This window comes from Oculina patagonica, chromosome 4 (genome assembly GCF_052425735.1).
Source record: "Oculina patagonica isolate OP01 chromosome 4, crgOcupat, whole genome shotgun sequence".
Classification (NCBI taxonomy): domain Eukaryota; kingdom Metazoa; phylum Cnidaria; class Anthozoa; order Scleractinia; family Oculinidae; genus Oculina; species Oculina patagonica.
The window spans coordinates 54419726-54433404 of NC_135761.1; the positions used below are offsets into that span (position 1 = coordinate 54419726).

The 13679-nt window shown below is 38.9% G+C and overlaps 1 protein-coding gene across 1 annotated transcript in view; it reads left to right on the forward strand.

Moving 5' to 3' along the window:
* Nucleotides 1-10829, forward strand: part of LOC144650683 (DNA-directed RNA polymerase III subunit RPC2-like) — a 40812-nt gene extending 29983 nt beyond the window's left edge. Inside the window, exons 37-49 of the mRNA XM_078510411.1 lie at nt 3876-3950; nt 4083-4134; nt 4225-4285; nt 4629-4711; nt 5625-5673; nt 5766-5783; nt 5921-6026; nt 6713-6809; nt 7113-7203; nt 8430-8476; nt 8739-8798; nt 9302-9391; nt 10448-10829. Of these exons, the coding sequence (XP_078366537.1) occupies nt 3876-3950; nt 4083-4134; nt 4225-4285; nt 4629-4711; nt 5625-5673; nt 5766-5783; nt 5921-6026; nt 6713-6809; nt 7113-7203; nt 8430-8476; nt 8739-8798; nt 9302-9391; nt 10448-10580 (962 nt within the window). The 3' untranslated portion in view covers nt 10581-10829. The remainder of the gene's footprint in view (nt 1-3875; nt 3951-4082; nt 4135-4224; nt 4286-4628; nt 4712-5624; nt 5674-5765; nt 5784-5920; nt 6027-6712; nt 6810-7112; nt 7204-8429; nt 8477-8738; nt 8799-9301; nt 9392-10447) is intronic.
* Nucleotides 10830-13679: the final 2850 nt, after the last annotated feature.

Sequence of the window (13679 nt, forward strand, 5' to 3'; positions counted from 1 at the left end):
CAATACGTTTTTTCCTGTCATTTCTTCAATGGCTGCCCGTTCAGTTCGCATGCCGCTTGTCGAATCCGTCTGCGACTGGTGAATTTGAAGCAACCACCGATACGAGTTTAACCAAATATGTATCGTCATGATTAACAAGCCCTTTTTGTGTTACTTGATTAAGCCATATTTCAGGTTATAGCCGGCAAAGCGTTTTCGATAAGCCACTTTGCAGTGCCTGTTGGCCCCGTTATTATTTCAAGTGAAGTATAAATTTGCATACTTTCGAGACAAGCGTGACAGTTTTTTATACTTAGGGGGTGGGGCGAGGAAGGGTCTTAAATTTTTAGATGAATCAAATGTTTAAAAACGTTTGGGGATGAATTGTCACAAACTAATACCGTATTTTACATGGGGATGTAAAAGAATTTCACAACGTCAAACCTGACCCCACGGGAACAAGGATACCAGTTTTCTGGAATATGACATTTGATATTTCTCTTCCTACATCTCTATCTCCTTTTATAGAAGTCTTCCCTTTACTGTGATAAGCAATCTCGTGAGGAACTTTGCATGTACTGGAACTTTTTCGCCATCCAATTCCAAGCTCGGATCGATGAAAGGGACAGATAGTAAAATCGCGTCGATCATACGAGCAAGGACTGCCAACTATATCGTTTTAAAAGAACAAGAAACTTCTATGAGACACCAAGTGCAGCGAGAACATGTGGAGTTTCCAACAGTTCACCAGACAACTGAAGGAAAAAGCACTTTACGGGGACTGTGTTGTGCCGGTTGCTCCACAAATGGTTCGTGAGAAAAAAGAAATCATTCAAACATCTATAATCGAGTTTAGTAAATTAAATTAGTCTCGTCTCCTAAAAGTAAACAACGTGAATTCTCGCACACACAAGGTCAATTATTTTACTTTGTTGTTTTGGAGAATAACGAAGTACATAACTGAATTATATGGTTTTTATAGAAGGAGCAACCAGCAATTAGTAGATTATAGACTACCACCAAACCGGAAACGAGAAGCAAACGACTTTTAGAAAGTCTAGCTTTAATAGATTACAACACTTTTCCTGACAGCGGCTTTTTGTCAATACTTTTACGGTTTTTCTCTCTTTGATTTTGAGCGTAAGCAGAACTTATAAGTAAAGTAAATCACGTAGCAAATACGAGTTTGTGACAATTCATCCCCAAACGTTTTCAAACCATTGATTCATCTAAAAATTTAAGACCCTTCCTCACCCCACCCCCTAAGTATAAAAAACTGTCACGCTTGTCTCGAAAGTATGCAAATTTATACTTCACTTGGAATAATAACGGGGCCAACAGGCACTGCAAAGTGGCTTATCGAAAACGCTTTGCCGGCTATAACCTGAAATATGGCTTAATCAAGTAACACAAAAAGGGCTTGTTAATCATGACGATACATATTTGGTTAAACTCGTATCGGTGGTTGCTTCAAATTCACCAGTCGCAGACGGATTCGACAAGCGGCATGCGAACTGAACGGGAAGCCATTGAAGAAATGACAGGAAAAAACGTATTGCATTGGACAGGATATCATAATCAAGCAAAGGTGAACATATTTATTATGATTTATGCCTTGGTATTGCTAGTGTTGCGACTAAATTGATTTAAAAAACAAATACGGTGGTAATACTTTTGGTCACGCATTCGAAAGCTTGCGTGACTTGTGTCGTTTTTGTACGATTTTGAATAATTTTTTGACAAGTGCTTAATCATTTACCCAGACAAAACTTTAAATATTTTGAAAGTATCATCCTTCTACAGTTGAAATATATTTATCTCAAGGAATTCTGAGATAAGGCACATAGTGAAAATGACGATTCTTTTGACCGACCGACTTTCATTTCGCGTGAGAATAGTCTGGTTTTGTTTACCGTAAAATATTTAGATTAAACCAAAACTCTTGAGACTATGCTTATTTGGACAAGGAAGAGTCATGCAATAGACCGGTTGTATTTATTTTTTTCTGCGCGTGATGGTTTTGACATACGAATCGATTGAAAATGGTCAATTTTCAACCCAATTTGTACCCTCTCAATCGAGTCTAGACGAGTCTAGATGTCAAATCAAAAAATTTCGTTTTTCTCAGAAAAATAAAAATATTTGAAGAAAAAAACAACATAACGTTTTTAGTTTTAATAAGGACTACCTTCATGCAAAGGATAAGCGAACAATTTTTCATAGCATTACCGGACGTTGTCGGATTCTTCTACAAATCTCCTCTTAAAGCCTTTGCTCGAAAGCTGGGTATCGATGTCTAAGACACTAACTCGTGCCGAGACTTTGTACAAAAAAATTCATAGGTCTCATAGGGTTCTTCATAAAGCTTCATAATGAAGGGTTTATTTGCAAATTGACAGTGATGAATGGCGAGCGAATCAAAACGGAAGGGGAAAATAATTGAGATGAACAATAAATCATAAATTGTTAACTATAAATTTGAAAATGGCAAAAAGTATTATATAAATCAGCATTTATCTTAATTAGTGTTACCTCACGCCCTTACCATCCTGCAAATCACATCTCGTTGTCTATCCCCCGTCCCCCCACCCCCTACTCCCCACCCTTCCTCCCACCCGACAATCTCGCTAGCCTCGGCGTCAATGCTGCCGTATCAGGCCAGTTCATCCGCAAGAATTCGTGGTGAACCCAAGCTTCCGTGAAACCTTTGCCAATGACTGAGCAAAGTTCATCCACTTCTTTTATAAAAATCTGTTCCATGGATCGAAATTGTCCGACGTATTAACGAACTAAAACCAAGCTTCAAAGAGGCGGAACTCAGTTGAAATGTCCAAACATTTTACAAACGTGCGGCCGTCTGACGGGGAGATTCGACCATGTTATTTTATCCGTTGTGTACTGGATTTGGGACTCATCTTTGGAATGTCAGATATCTGTTTTTGAAAAAGGAGCACGTATTCAAGGAGAAAATGTCGACAATGTTTCTTTGGTTTGAAGGCCGAACTGAAAGCAACGTGTTCAATTTTTGTCACGCAATCTCTGGCATAACATTCCCTTCGCTCTCGCTTAGAACGAATACTTTGCAGCAAAATCAAGGATAATATGACAAGAAACCAAAGCCTTTTGATTTCTGCACCTGGCGAGGCGTTTAAACGGCGAATCCGGATAATCAGATCGACAGCAGCTTGAGGGAGCCGTACACTGTATAGGACTGGCTTTGAAAATGAAATCAGCAAAAGCGGTAAAACAGTGAACCGTTAAAAAATTTAAATTCGCTGGTCCAATTTCAACACTGGCCTAAAATGTTTTCCTATCTTTGGTGAGTAACTTGCAGTTAGGTTTATATCTGTAACTTCCCGGACCTTGGAGAAACTGTAATTTTAAAATGCCTAGTTTTGCGATTTTTGAAAATGTTGCGAAGTATGGCTTCTAAGTTTGCATGCAGATCGTGAACGATGTACAGAAAACATTTAATTTAGTACGCATTTAAACTACCAAAGGACAAGTGTTACGCTGATGTGAAATTAAATCTGTTGCTTAAATATATCTAGAGATACACGCTGCTGAAGTTGACCTAAAATCACAACTTTTGTCACGCCATTTGGGCAATTTTTGGGGGGGTGGTCTGTTTTCGTAAACAATAAAGCTAATCAATCAAAAATTGTTACCATGGTTACTAGTTGGGTAAGACCTACATACGCTGTAAGAATGGTGGAGATCGGCCGACCCCCTTCTTCTGGCCCCTGCCTGGATCTCTGAGTCACAAGCTCTTAAGTCCCTATTTACCAGGTGACGTGGTTAGTGACATGGATTTCTTTCAGCTCTTCCTAGATTGCCCTTGTCTCACAATACTTACAATCAGGTGACATTTGCATTTTTACTGTCTTAATTTCCAGGCGAGAGGATAGAAAACAAACAGGTTCTTATAAACAAGTCTATGCCAGTTGTTACTGCTTCTGGACTTCAACCAGGTATGGCCGCCATGGTTTTACTGGAACGGTTTTCTGTAGGCTGAAAATTTTTAGTATTCTGGGTTTTGTTTGGTTTTGTTTTTTTTTTTTTTATTGGGGGGGGCCTCATTTTATTCTGTGGTTTATTTACAGTGACACCAGGCCAGCCACCACCACAACCCGAGTATAGAGATGTCCCTGTGTCGTGAGTATACCGAATCTGTTCCTTATCTGCCTGTTTATTTTGATGAAAAATATCTTACAGTAACTTTTCTTTCATTTTCTTTTTCGACAGGTACAAAGGTCCAAAAGATATTTACATTGAACGAGTTCTGGTGACATCAAATGCTGAGGAGGTGAATATTTAGTTCTTAGTGGCATGGATATTTTAAATAGGCATTAAAGATTGTTTCAAAGGGCTACTGAAAATCTTTGCATGACTGACCACCAGTTGGTTGCCTTTGTAGCTCGTTGTTTGGATCTTAGCTCAACGTAATAACGACCTGATCCAAATGTTAAATGGGAGTTAGGAAACTACCCATCAGTTGACAAACTGGGAGTTAGTTATTATTAATGAAATGATAGAACACAGATTTTCAAGCTCACAATCATTTCGTAACAAGGTTTATGCACAGCTCCCCGTCTCTCCTGCTGTATAGAAATTTTGTCTAAATTGTTCTTATTTATTTTTCATGTCAGGCATTTCTCATCAAGATTCTGCAAAGACAGACGCGGCGACCCGAGATTGGGGACAAATTTAGCAGCAGACACGGACAAAAGGGGTGAGTCGTCCAAACAGAAGAGTTGTGTGTAATACATGTATAACAGCAACATTTGTTCTGTTAATATATAGCACTATATTATTTCTGCTGTCATTGTTATATGGCTAAGTTATGGAGAGCGACACTCCGGTGAAGCCATAAGCGACACAGAGTGTCACTGGCGGAGCGGGGGATTTTTTTCTTCGGGCGTCCTGGAATACAAAGCAGTCAACAGCAAACGCGGAAGAAACAAAAACAAGGTACATACGCCCGAAGACAAAATATACGGTCCGCTGGAAGTTGATGCACCGAACACAGATCGCTAAGGGAGGGAGGGCGGGGTGCGACATTTGAACTGTAGTCGTGGTGTTTTACCGTCGAAAGACCTAGAACTGAGGTGCACGCTGAAGGGAACGGTTAATATTGCACCGCTACACCAATGGGAGAGAGCCATGGGGATAATAAGCCATTTCCATGGGACTTATGACCTGCATGCATAATAAAGTATTATGCAAATGACTTTAAATAGCAGGCATATCAGAGTTGACCTCTCTGATGATGAACAACAAGTGTTCAATAACCATCACTATAGACACTATCCTTGATTGACCCGAGAATAGTCAGTGGTGGTGTTTAACTTTTCTTTTCTTCACTTTAAAACTGCATTACTCAAGTCAACCAGTTAGGTTGTTATATGAAAAAAAAATCGGGCTCTTGCTTTCAAGCTTGGTCCGAATGCCCTTCAATAGTTTCACAGATCTTATTGAAACGCTTGACTATGATTGGAGATCATATATTTTTATCGACTATTCAACACCCAGTTTAACCAAAATTTGCTTCTCATGGTTTAACTACTTAGGTGTTAAAAAACTTGCAACCATTTAAAGGCAGGCTTAGAATCTAGTATAAATATTAGGCTTCTTTCTTTTTTCAGCGTGTGCGGATTAATTGTGAACCAGGAGGATATGCCCTTTACCGATCTGGTAAGAATTCTTATTTAAATACTGTTTTTTGCTGCTGTCTCTATTTTGCCCATTCACTGACAACTTTTTTCTTTTTCTTTCCTGAAACATAGGGCATCTGTCCTGACATTGTAAGTACCAGCTTCTGTTGATTTTGCCGTTATTTCCTGTTGTCACAACAATAATGTTACTGACAAATATGTAACGTTTCCTTGGTCAACACGAAGTTTAGTTGTAGTACTGACTTTGAGCTGGTTTTGTGTGACAGATTATGAACCCTCATGGCTTCCCGTCTCGGATGACTGTAGGCAAACTGATCGAACTGATGGCCGGCAAGGCTGGTGTTTTAAATGGACATTTTGGATATGGAACAGGTAGGAGATTTAAACAGCGGTGATCTTGCTTTGCTTTACAAATGTAAAGGTCATTAAGGTTAACACAGTTTTAAAGCCCTTTAGTATAGATTCCTTCAAAGGTTTGAATTCCAGTTACCCTTGAAAATTTCATTCAGGAAACTTTCAAAAACAGTCTATAGGCCATGGTTAAACATCGAACTTCACCAGTCAAACCTTTTGCAAATGAGCAATAGGATAGTTTTGGTCATTTACAATAAGTTTGACTGGTGTGACGTTTGAGGTTCAAGTATGGCCTTACAAAAATGTTAAGAGTCTAAACTTATTTGGTATTAAAAATTTAAAACATTTAAAATGTTGCAGTGTTTGCTGCTATAAGACTTGTTTCACTTAAAGTTTTGCCTGGAACCTTCAGTTAAATTGATTTATTTAATCTTGGGCTTTGGACTTAGTAATGGGAGGTTTTTTTTGTATTAAAGATTTTATAACACCTTATTTTTTGTACCTTCCCCAAACAAAAAAGGGTTTTAAAAAGTTTTACCTAATTTAATGGGAATATTTGAATTGAGTGCAGTGAAGTCACTCCTAAGATGATTCACATAGACAATGAGAGATGTTTCCCAGTCACCGTCGGCAAAAAAGCTGAAAGCTGAAAACGTAAGGCAATGGTACGCTGTTACTGATTTGAAAGCCAACCTTAATTTCAGCATTTGGAGGTGACAAGGTAGAAGATGTGTGCAGTGTGATGGTTGATCATGGCTTCAATTACTCTGGGAAGGAATATGTAACCTCTGGTATCACAGGGTAAGTTAATCGGTCTTTTTCAACAAGAGAATACCTTAAACCTTCGGAAGTCTTCGGGTGAATGTCAGGAACCTTCGGACATCTTGGGGTTTGGTAATCGCTGGAAGTCTTTTGTTGCTTTCATTGTTCCATCAAGGCCGGTCTTTGTTCTTTCCCAGTAAAGAAACAATTATGTAACGTTGACTTTCCCACTAAATTTGTATCTCAGAATTGCTGGTGTATTCCAGTTATTGCTTCTGTCTACAACATGTCACATGTGTGTATAGTTCAGTAGTAATGGCTACTGCTCTATGTTTTATCCAGGGAGCCATTAACAGCTTATATATTCTTTGGACCGGTGTATTATCAGAAGCTCAAACACATGGTGCTGGACAAGATGCATGCTCGTGCTAAGGTCAGTGAGAAGAGATACATCCTTTTATACCATGCCATAGAAAATACAGCCAATCAGAATACAGGAAAGCTGTTGTATACTCGACGGTGTTCAACCCAACCTTCCCATCGTGCGCTGCGATCTTATTCTCGATGAAATTTAGTAAGCGTATTTTCTATGGCATGGTATAAAATAGTTACACAGCACTTTCTCGTGGTATACTATGGAATATCCCACTTGTCACTTGTATTTCTTCGTATACACACTCGCCTAAAGGCTCGTGTGTATACCGAGAAAATAAAAGTGACTCGTGGGATATTCCACGGTATACCACTCGAAAGTGCTGTGTAAGTATGTATCTTAAGCGTTATATCCGAGAGGCTCCTAAACAGACTTAGATCATAGCAGACCCATCAAGGATTGCATGATTATATATATAACAATGCTCTGCAAATGAACAAAATTCACTAGGAAGTCAGGATGCCAAACGATGGCGATAGGGAAATGGATTACAATATGGTCGTAGTGTAGTAGCTTTCGTGTTCTTGTATTTCTACTGTTCCTTTATGTAGCAGATTCTGTTTAGTCTCTCGTTGCAATTATTGAAATTTTTTTTTTTTTTTTTTTTTTTTTTTTTTTTTTTTTTTTTTTGTCCCTTTTTTTTTTTTAAATTTTTCTAATGTAGCAGTTGCTACTGTTTTTTTTTTTTTTTTTTTTTTTGGGGGGGGGAGGGGGAATTTTTCCTGTTGTATGAACTATTGTTTTCTCGAAGGGCAGCAAGCCATTCATGTGAGAGTTTGCGAGAGCTGCTGCCCTAGCCCCAATATGGATAAACTTGAGAACTTAGGGCTTAGGTCTTCTACTTTGAAAACAGGATGGTTAACTCAGGATGATTTTATTTGGTTTTATACTTTTCTTAGATTTTGTCATTTTATTTGAGATTGCTTTTAAGGGCCATTACTAAGCATAACAGCCGTTCAACTACAAAGCGGACCTCTGAGGGAACATCATCTGTTAGTCGGAATAATAATGAGGATCGAAATGCACCAATCACAGTGAACCAACGTGCATAAATAGCGACGCGTAAACAATCGACCTCATCGCCTAAACGTTCATTACCTATGTTACACCACGATGAACAATATTCACATCTTTAATGACATCACTAAGCAGTTGACATCATTCATTCATCAAACACGTTATATTTCGTGGTTCTTATTTATTTTATTTGTGTCATTTATTTCTAGGGACCCCGTGCTGTATTAACAAGACAACCAACAGAAGGACGGTCAAGGTGACTTATAAATAACCTTTATTTTGCACTACACTTCCGGACACACATCTCAGTGATTAAATTTTAATCATTTGACCTATTGCGCTAATAGTTATGACAAAACACTTGGATCCATCAAACCTGAAGAATAAGCATAGCACAACGCTTGAAAATTAAACCAGAAATTGCTTATTCGCGAAGTACTGTAGTCTTAATTTTGGTGATGTGGCTTTCTTAAAAGTTTGTTCTGAGGATAACATGTGTTTGTGTTTGTTATTACTAGGGACGGTGGCTTGCGGTTGGGTGAGATGGAACGAGACTGTTTGATTGCATACGGTGCCAGGTGGGTAAAGGAGGAACACACTTCTGACAATATGTAAATCTTCTGTAAGATTGGTCCTAGGTTAGAGAAAAAAGCTCAATCGAGTCAGGATAAGAAAATATCTGGCACATTTTAGTAAGAATCATTAAAGTGTGCACATGAGGGCGAATAGAAGACTATACTTGGTTGGTTTACCACAGTCGTGGATAGACACACATGTTTATTTGTGTTATCGAGACGTTTTAAATATTTAAATGTAAATGTAGTTTGAAATAGGAAGATGCCTCGGTTCCAGAGTTGTCTTTTTTTAATACTCCAGAAACTCAAAACGGCGAGAGAAATGAAAAAAAAAAAAAAGAAAACGAAAAAAAAAAGAAAAAGAAAAAAAGAGAAACCTCTAGTACCAGGGTTCAAGACAGAGTGTGCCTAAACGAAAACAAAGACAAAACAAACAAAATGTCAGAACATATTTTCTTGCCAGCAGTAGATTATTGCTGAGTGTAAACCCAACTTTTACTTTCCAGCATGCTCCTCCTTGAAAGACTGATGATTTCTAGTGACGCTTTTGAAGTTGACGTGTGCAGCGAGTGTGGCTTGATGGGATACTCTGGATGGTAATGATCTTTTAGTCCGCGATGAGATTGTTAATTCTCCCTACTGTTTTGTTACATTTTCTATAATTGTCCTTGGGAGAATTGGTTTTTAGTCAACACGTCTTTCCTGAGATGATCAGCTTATTCATTTTCATAATCTACCTGACTAAATTGGTTATAAAAATGTAAGGAGAAGATCGAAGCTTATCAGTACTGGGAGATTAGCGGTTTTCAATTGAGTGTCATAAAATCAAAACTAAAGCAATTGCAGTGGCCAGTCACAACAAATTAAAAGAACACAATAAACCAATGACAACTTGAAGAAGATACGCGTAACTGGTACCAAACGCGGGAAAACGCGAGTGATCAAGTCGTGATTGGTTTAGGATTGATCCCTGCTCATTGGTTGAGTAGGTGGCGCGAGTATTTTAAACCAATCACAGAGCGTAGTAAAGCAAAACTAAAACAATTCGGATTACTTTGGACACTCAGTTGAAAACCACTATCAAATATTTCAAAGCGAGCCCATTTTAGTGGTGGGAGAGCAGCAAAAAGAAGAAGGAATCTTTTAAATAAGAGATCAGTTGCATTAATTAACCACATTTTTGATTGCTCTGTGTTCGCTTTTAACAAATATTTGTGATCAACACGTGTACATTTGAATGATTTAAATTACCGGTAATGCTATTTTTCCTCAAATGAACCAATGAAAATTGTCCAAAGCACGTTTATATTGGAGCAGTTTTTAATTGAGTGTCGTAAAACCATAACCAAAGTAATTACTCGGACAATCACAAAGGACGCAGACAACCCAGTGAATCATTCAAAACTCGAAGAAAATGCTCGATTGAACCCATCACGAACCGCGGGAAACTAGTGTGAGCAATTGGTTTTGGTTTTACTTTTGATTGGCTGAGAAAATGGCGCGAGTGTTTTAAACCAATCAGTAATGCAGAACGACACTCAAATAGAAACCGCTCTAGTACATGTAAACAATAATAAGGGATGAGCCACACCCACAAGAAGTTTTCACTTTAAGTTGTCGATGACTGATGCCGCTGTTTTGTTGGCTTGCAGGTGCCATTACTGTTCGTCTTCTCACAACATATCCACGTTGAAGATACCCTACGCTTGTAAACTTCTGTTCCAAGAACTCTTGTCCATGAACATTGTACCACGGCTTTCATTGAAGCACTATACGGACGAGTGACGAGCACATGTCTGGAGATATGCAACTTATTTACTGCCCGGCGTGCGACCACTAGGGCTTATAAAGAAAAGAAACACATCAGTGAGGGAAATGTGAGCGGGTCCCTTGCCACCTCTATTAAAGTCAGAAGCAAGAAACATCTAAGTAATTGTTATTTATATGGAATAAAAAAAGTAAATAGGCCTTTGACGTATTACTTCGCCCCGCTACCCAAGAAATAGAATGAAATAAAAATGAATTTTCTGGAAATGGTTGATATAGGAGTCCTTGTTTCGAAACTGTAAGCAAAACTTTGCAACCGGTACTCAAGTGAAAACAGCTTACTGACTTCAAATCTCTTCTAGCTTGCCAAACCTGGGTAGTTTCTTTGCGCTGCGGACAATACCATCGCCAAATGACGGTAAAGCAAAAGACAATAAGCCATTTCCAAATCACAGTACATTTGCTAAGCAACAATAGGTTCTACAATACAGTAAGTTCCAGAAGTAAGTAACGACACTCCGGAATGTAGCGACTCATATGTAATTTGACTGGTTATAAAAGGGACCGTGTCACGGCTGAGTTTAGTGCATTTTATTGATTTTTGCCAAATACACGCTATGGAAATTCCAGGGGGGGGGGGGGGGGGGGGGGAGAAACGAGGTCTGGGACCGAGTAGCGATGCTCTCACAACTTGCAAAGCGATCAATTCACGATGTAGTCAGCGGTTTTTGGACGATGATGCAACAGGCAATCTTTTCCCGCGAAGTGGAAGCTGCTATGCCGTGGAATCACTTATTATAAAGGGGTTCAATTCTCTTAACTAAAAATCTAAAAGCAGCGTGTTAATCCGAAAATTTCGTCATCGTCGTGTAGTTTTAAGAACGCAGAATTTTGTGATGCCGTTGTACCACGATTTTCAACTGGCCCACATGGGGATTGTAAATGAAGTAAAACAAAGAAAGACCAAGTCAACAAACAACCTCGAAACAATAGAGCAAGAACAATAGCTCCGACCAGCGCGGGAATATTCGATCGCCACGTTTTCATTACCATTCCCGTGATGGTTTTATTTCATAACAAACACCACATATTGACACCAAAAACCTTTCCGGAGAAATTTTCGCTGCTTTAAAGACAAAACTTAGAAAGTCTTTTTTATTACTACATATATAAAAAAATCGAACTCTCTCACTGGTCCCATGTTGTTATTGTTTTGGCAAGTTCACAAAGAAAGGAGCTGCTCATGCGCCTTAGAGACATCCGCTGACTACCACCCCGATGATTGCTTTGCAAGTTGTGAGAGCATCGCTCAGATTTCATATAAGAGAATGTATGGGAAGTTGCTTTCCCCCCCCTGGGAAATTCCTTCTATGGATCTAAATGATAAATGATAGCTTCATTACAAACAAATATGTCTCCCGGGCGTTATAATTAAAAGAAACAAGCAAACAAACGACATTGGCTTTGAAAACTGTTCAGCCTAACATTTTTTTGAAAAGCCCATATCGCAATCCGTTTAAATCTTCTTCAATTTTTGTCCATCCGTACCTTCTTTTGTATTTGATGTGTTGCTGAGATGTTTCTTAACTGGTTTTGAAGTGGTTACCTTTATATTCTACTCAATTTGGTAGCCATTTTCTATATCAAAATTTTGTTCAAATCCTTGACGCAGTTCCTTTACGACAATAAATAACAACAAAATGTGGAAATTGTACCAAACAAACCTGTCTGATGTTTGTATTTGATGACCCTTATTCCAAAGTGATATACATGCATAAGGGCCTCCGCAGACCAGTTATTCTGTTGTCGAAACTGAATGTTATCGACAACTGTTTTTGTCCGATGCAAGCATTCAACACACTGGAGTGGACTGTCGATTACTGTGTCAGGCCAGCGAGAGCTTGGGAACTAACACTCACTACGCATGCTTAAACCACTGACAACTGACAACGCAGTTACGATAGTTGCCAACAACTCACCCCACGCACTCCGTTTTATTGTTGTCGATAACATTTAATTGTCGATAACAAATCGTTGTTGACCACAGTGTCTAGTCTATGGAGGCCCTAACTTTGTTCTGATGTAATATAAATACAATTATAACTCCAGCACCGCTCGGCTACTAACTGCTTCATCTGCGACTTTTCAAAGACACAACAATCCTTTTCTTCACAACTTCCATTATTTTTTTTATGACACTTGCCACGAGTAAATAACACGCTCAACATATTTTATTCATAATAACTCCAGTGGTGTCTTCCACTTTGTTTTTTTAGTACTTGCGAGCAGCTTGACGTATCTACTTCTTTTGTGGCTTTTTGCCCAAACAGACCAACATAAAAAAAAAAGAAGGTCAGCTTCGAGCCAAGTGGCGCATACTGCCGGAGCTTATCCCGGTTTCCTTAGCATTAAGCAGCTAGGAGTATTTCTACTCCCCCGATGCTAGTCCATCGCAGGGAACCCCCCAGCATTATTTCGCCGGTACCCATTTATACACCTGGGTGGAGAGAGGCACTATGAGAGTAAAGTGTCTTGCCCAAGAACACAACACAGTGACCCCGGCCAGGGCTCGAACCCGGAACGCTCGCTCCGGAGTCCGGCGCGCTAACCATTAGGCCACCGCGCCACCCATAAACAGACCAACATAACGATTGCTTTTATGCATTTTTTTTTTTGCAGCGACAGGAATAATATATAGATTTAGGCAAGCCTAAAAGCGGAGCTCCCCATTTATTTAATTTTCACTGGAGTTAACAATGTTTATTATTATTATTATTATTATTATAAAGTGTCTTGCCCAAGAACACAACACGGACCCCGCGGGCCGCCATTCTGATAAATATGCGGTCAAAGCTTCTAATGTATACGCTGGCCTATAGGTGCTAGACAAATTTAAATCGATCATCGTTAAAATGAATGTCATTATTTACGGTACAACAAAGATAATAATCTCGAGGCAGAACAACTCAACATTAATTAAGAGTTAATTCTCTGCTGTCTAAGAATAGAAAGATGTTAATGCTGGCCCATAGGTGCAAGACATTTTTAAAAATCGATCATGGTTAAAATGAATGTCTTACGGTAAAAAAAAAAGTAATAATCTCGAGGCAGAACAAC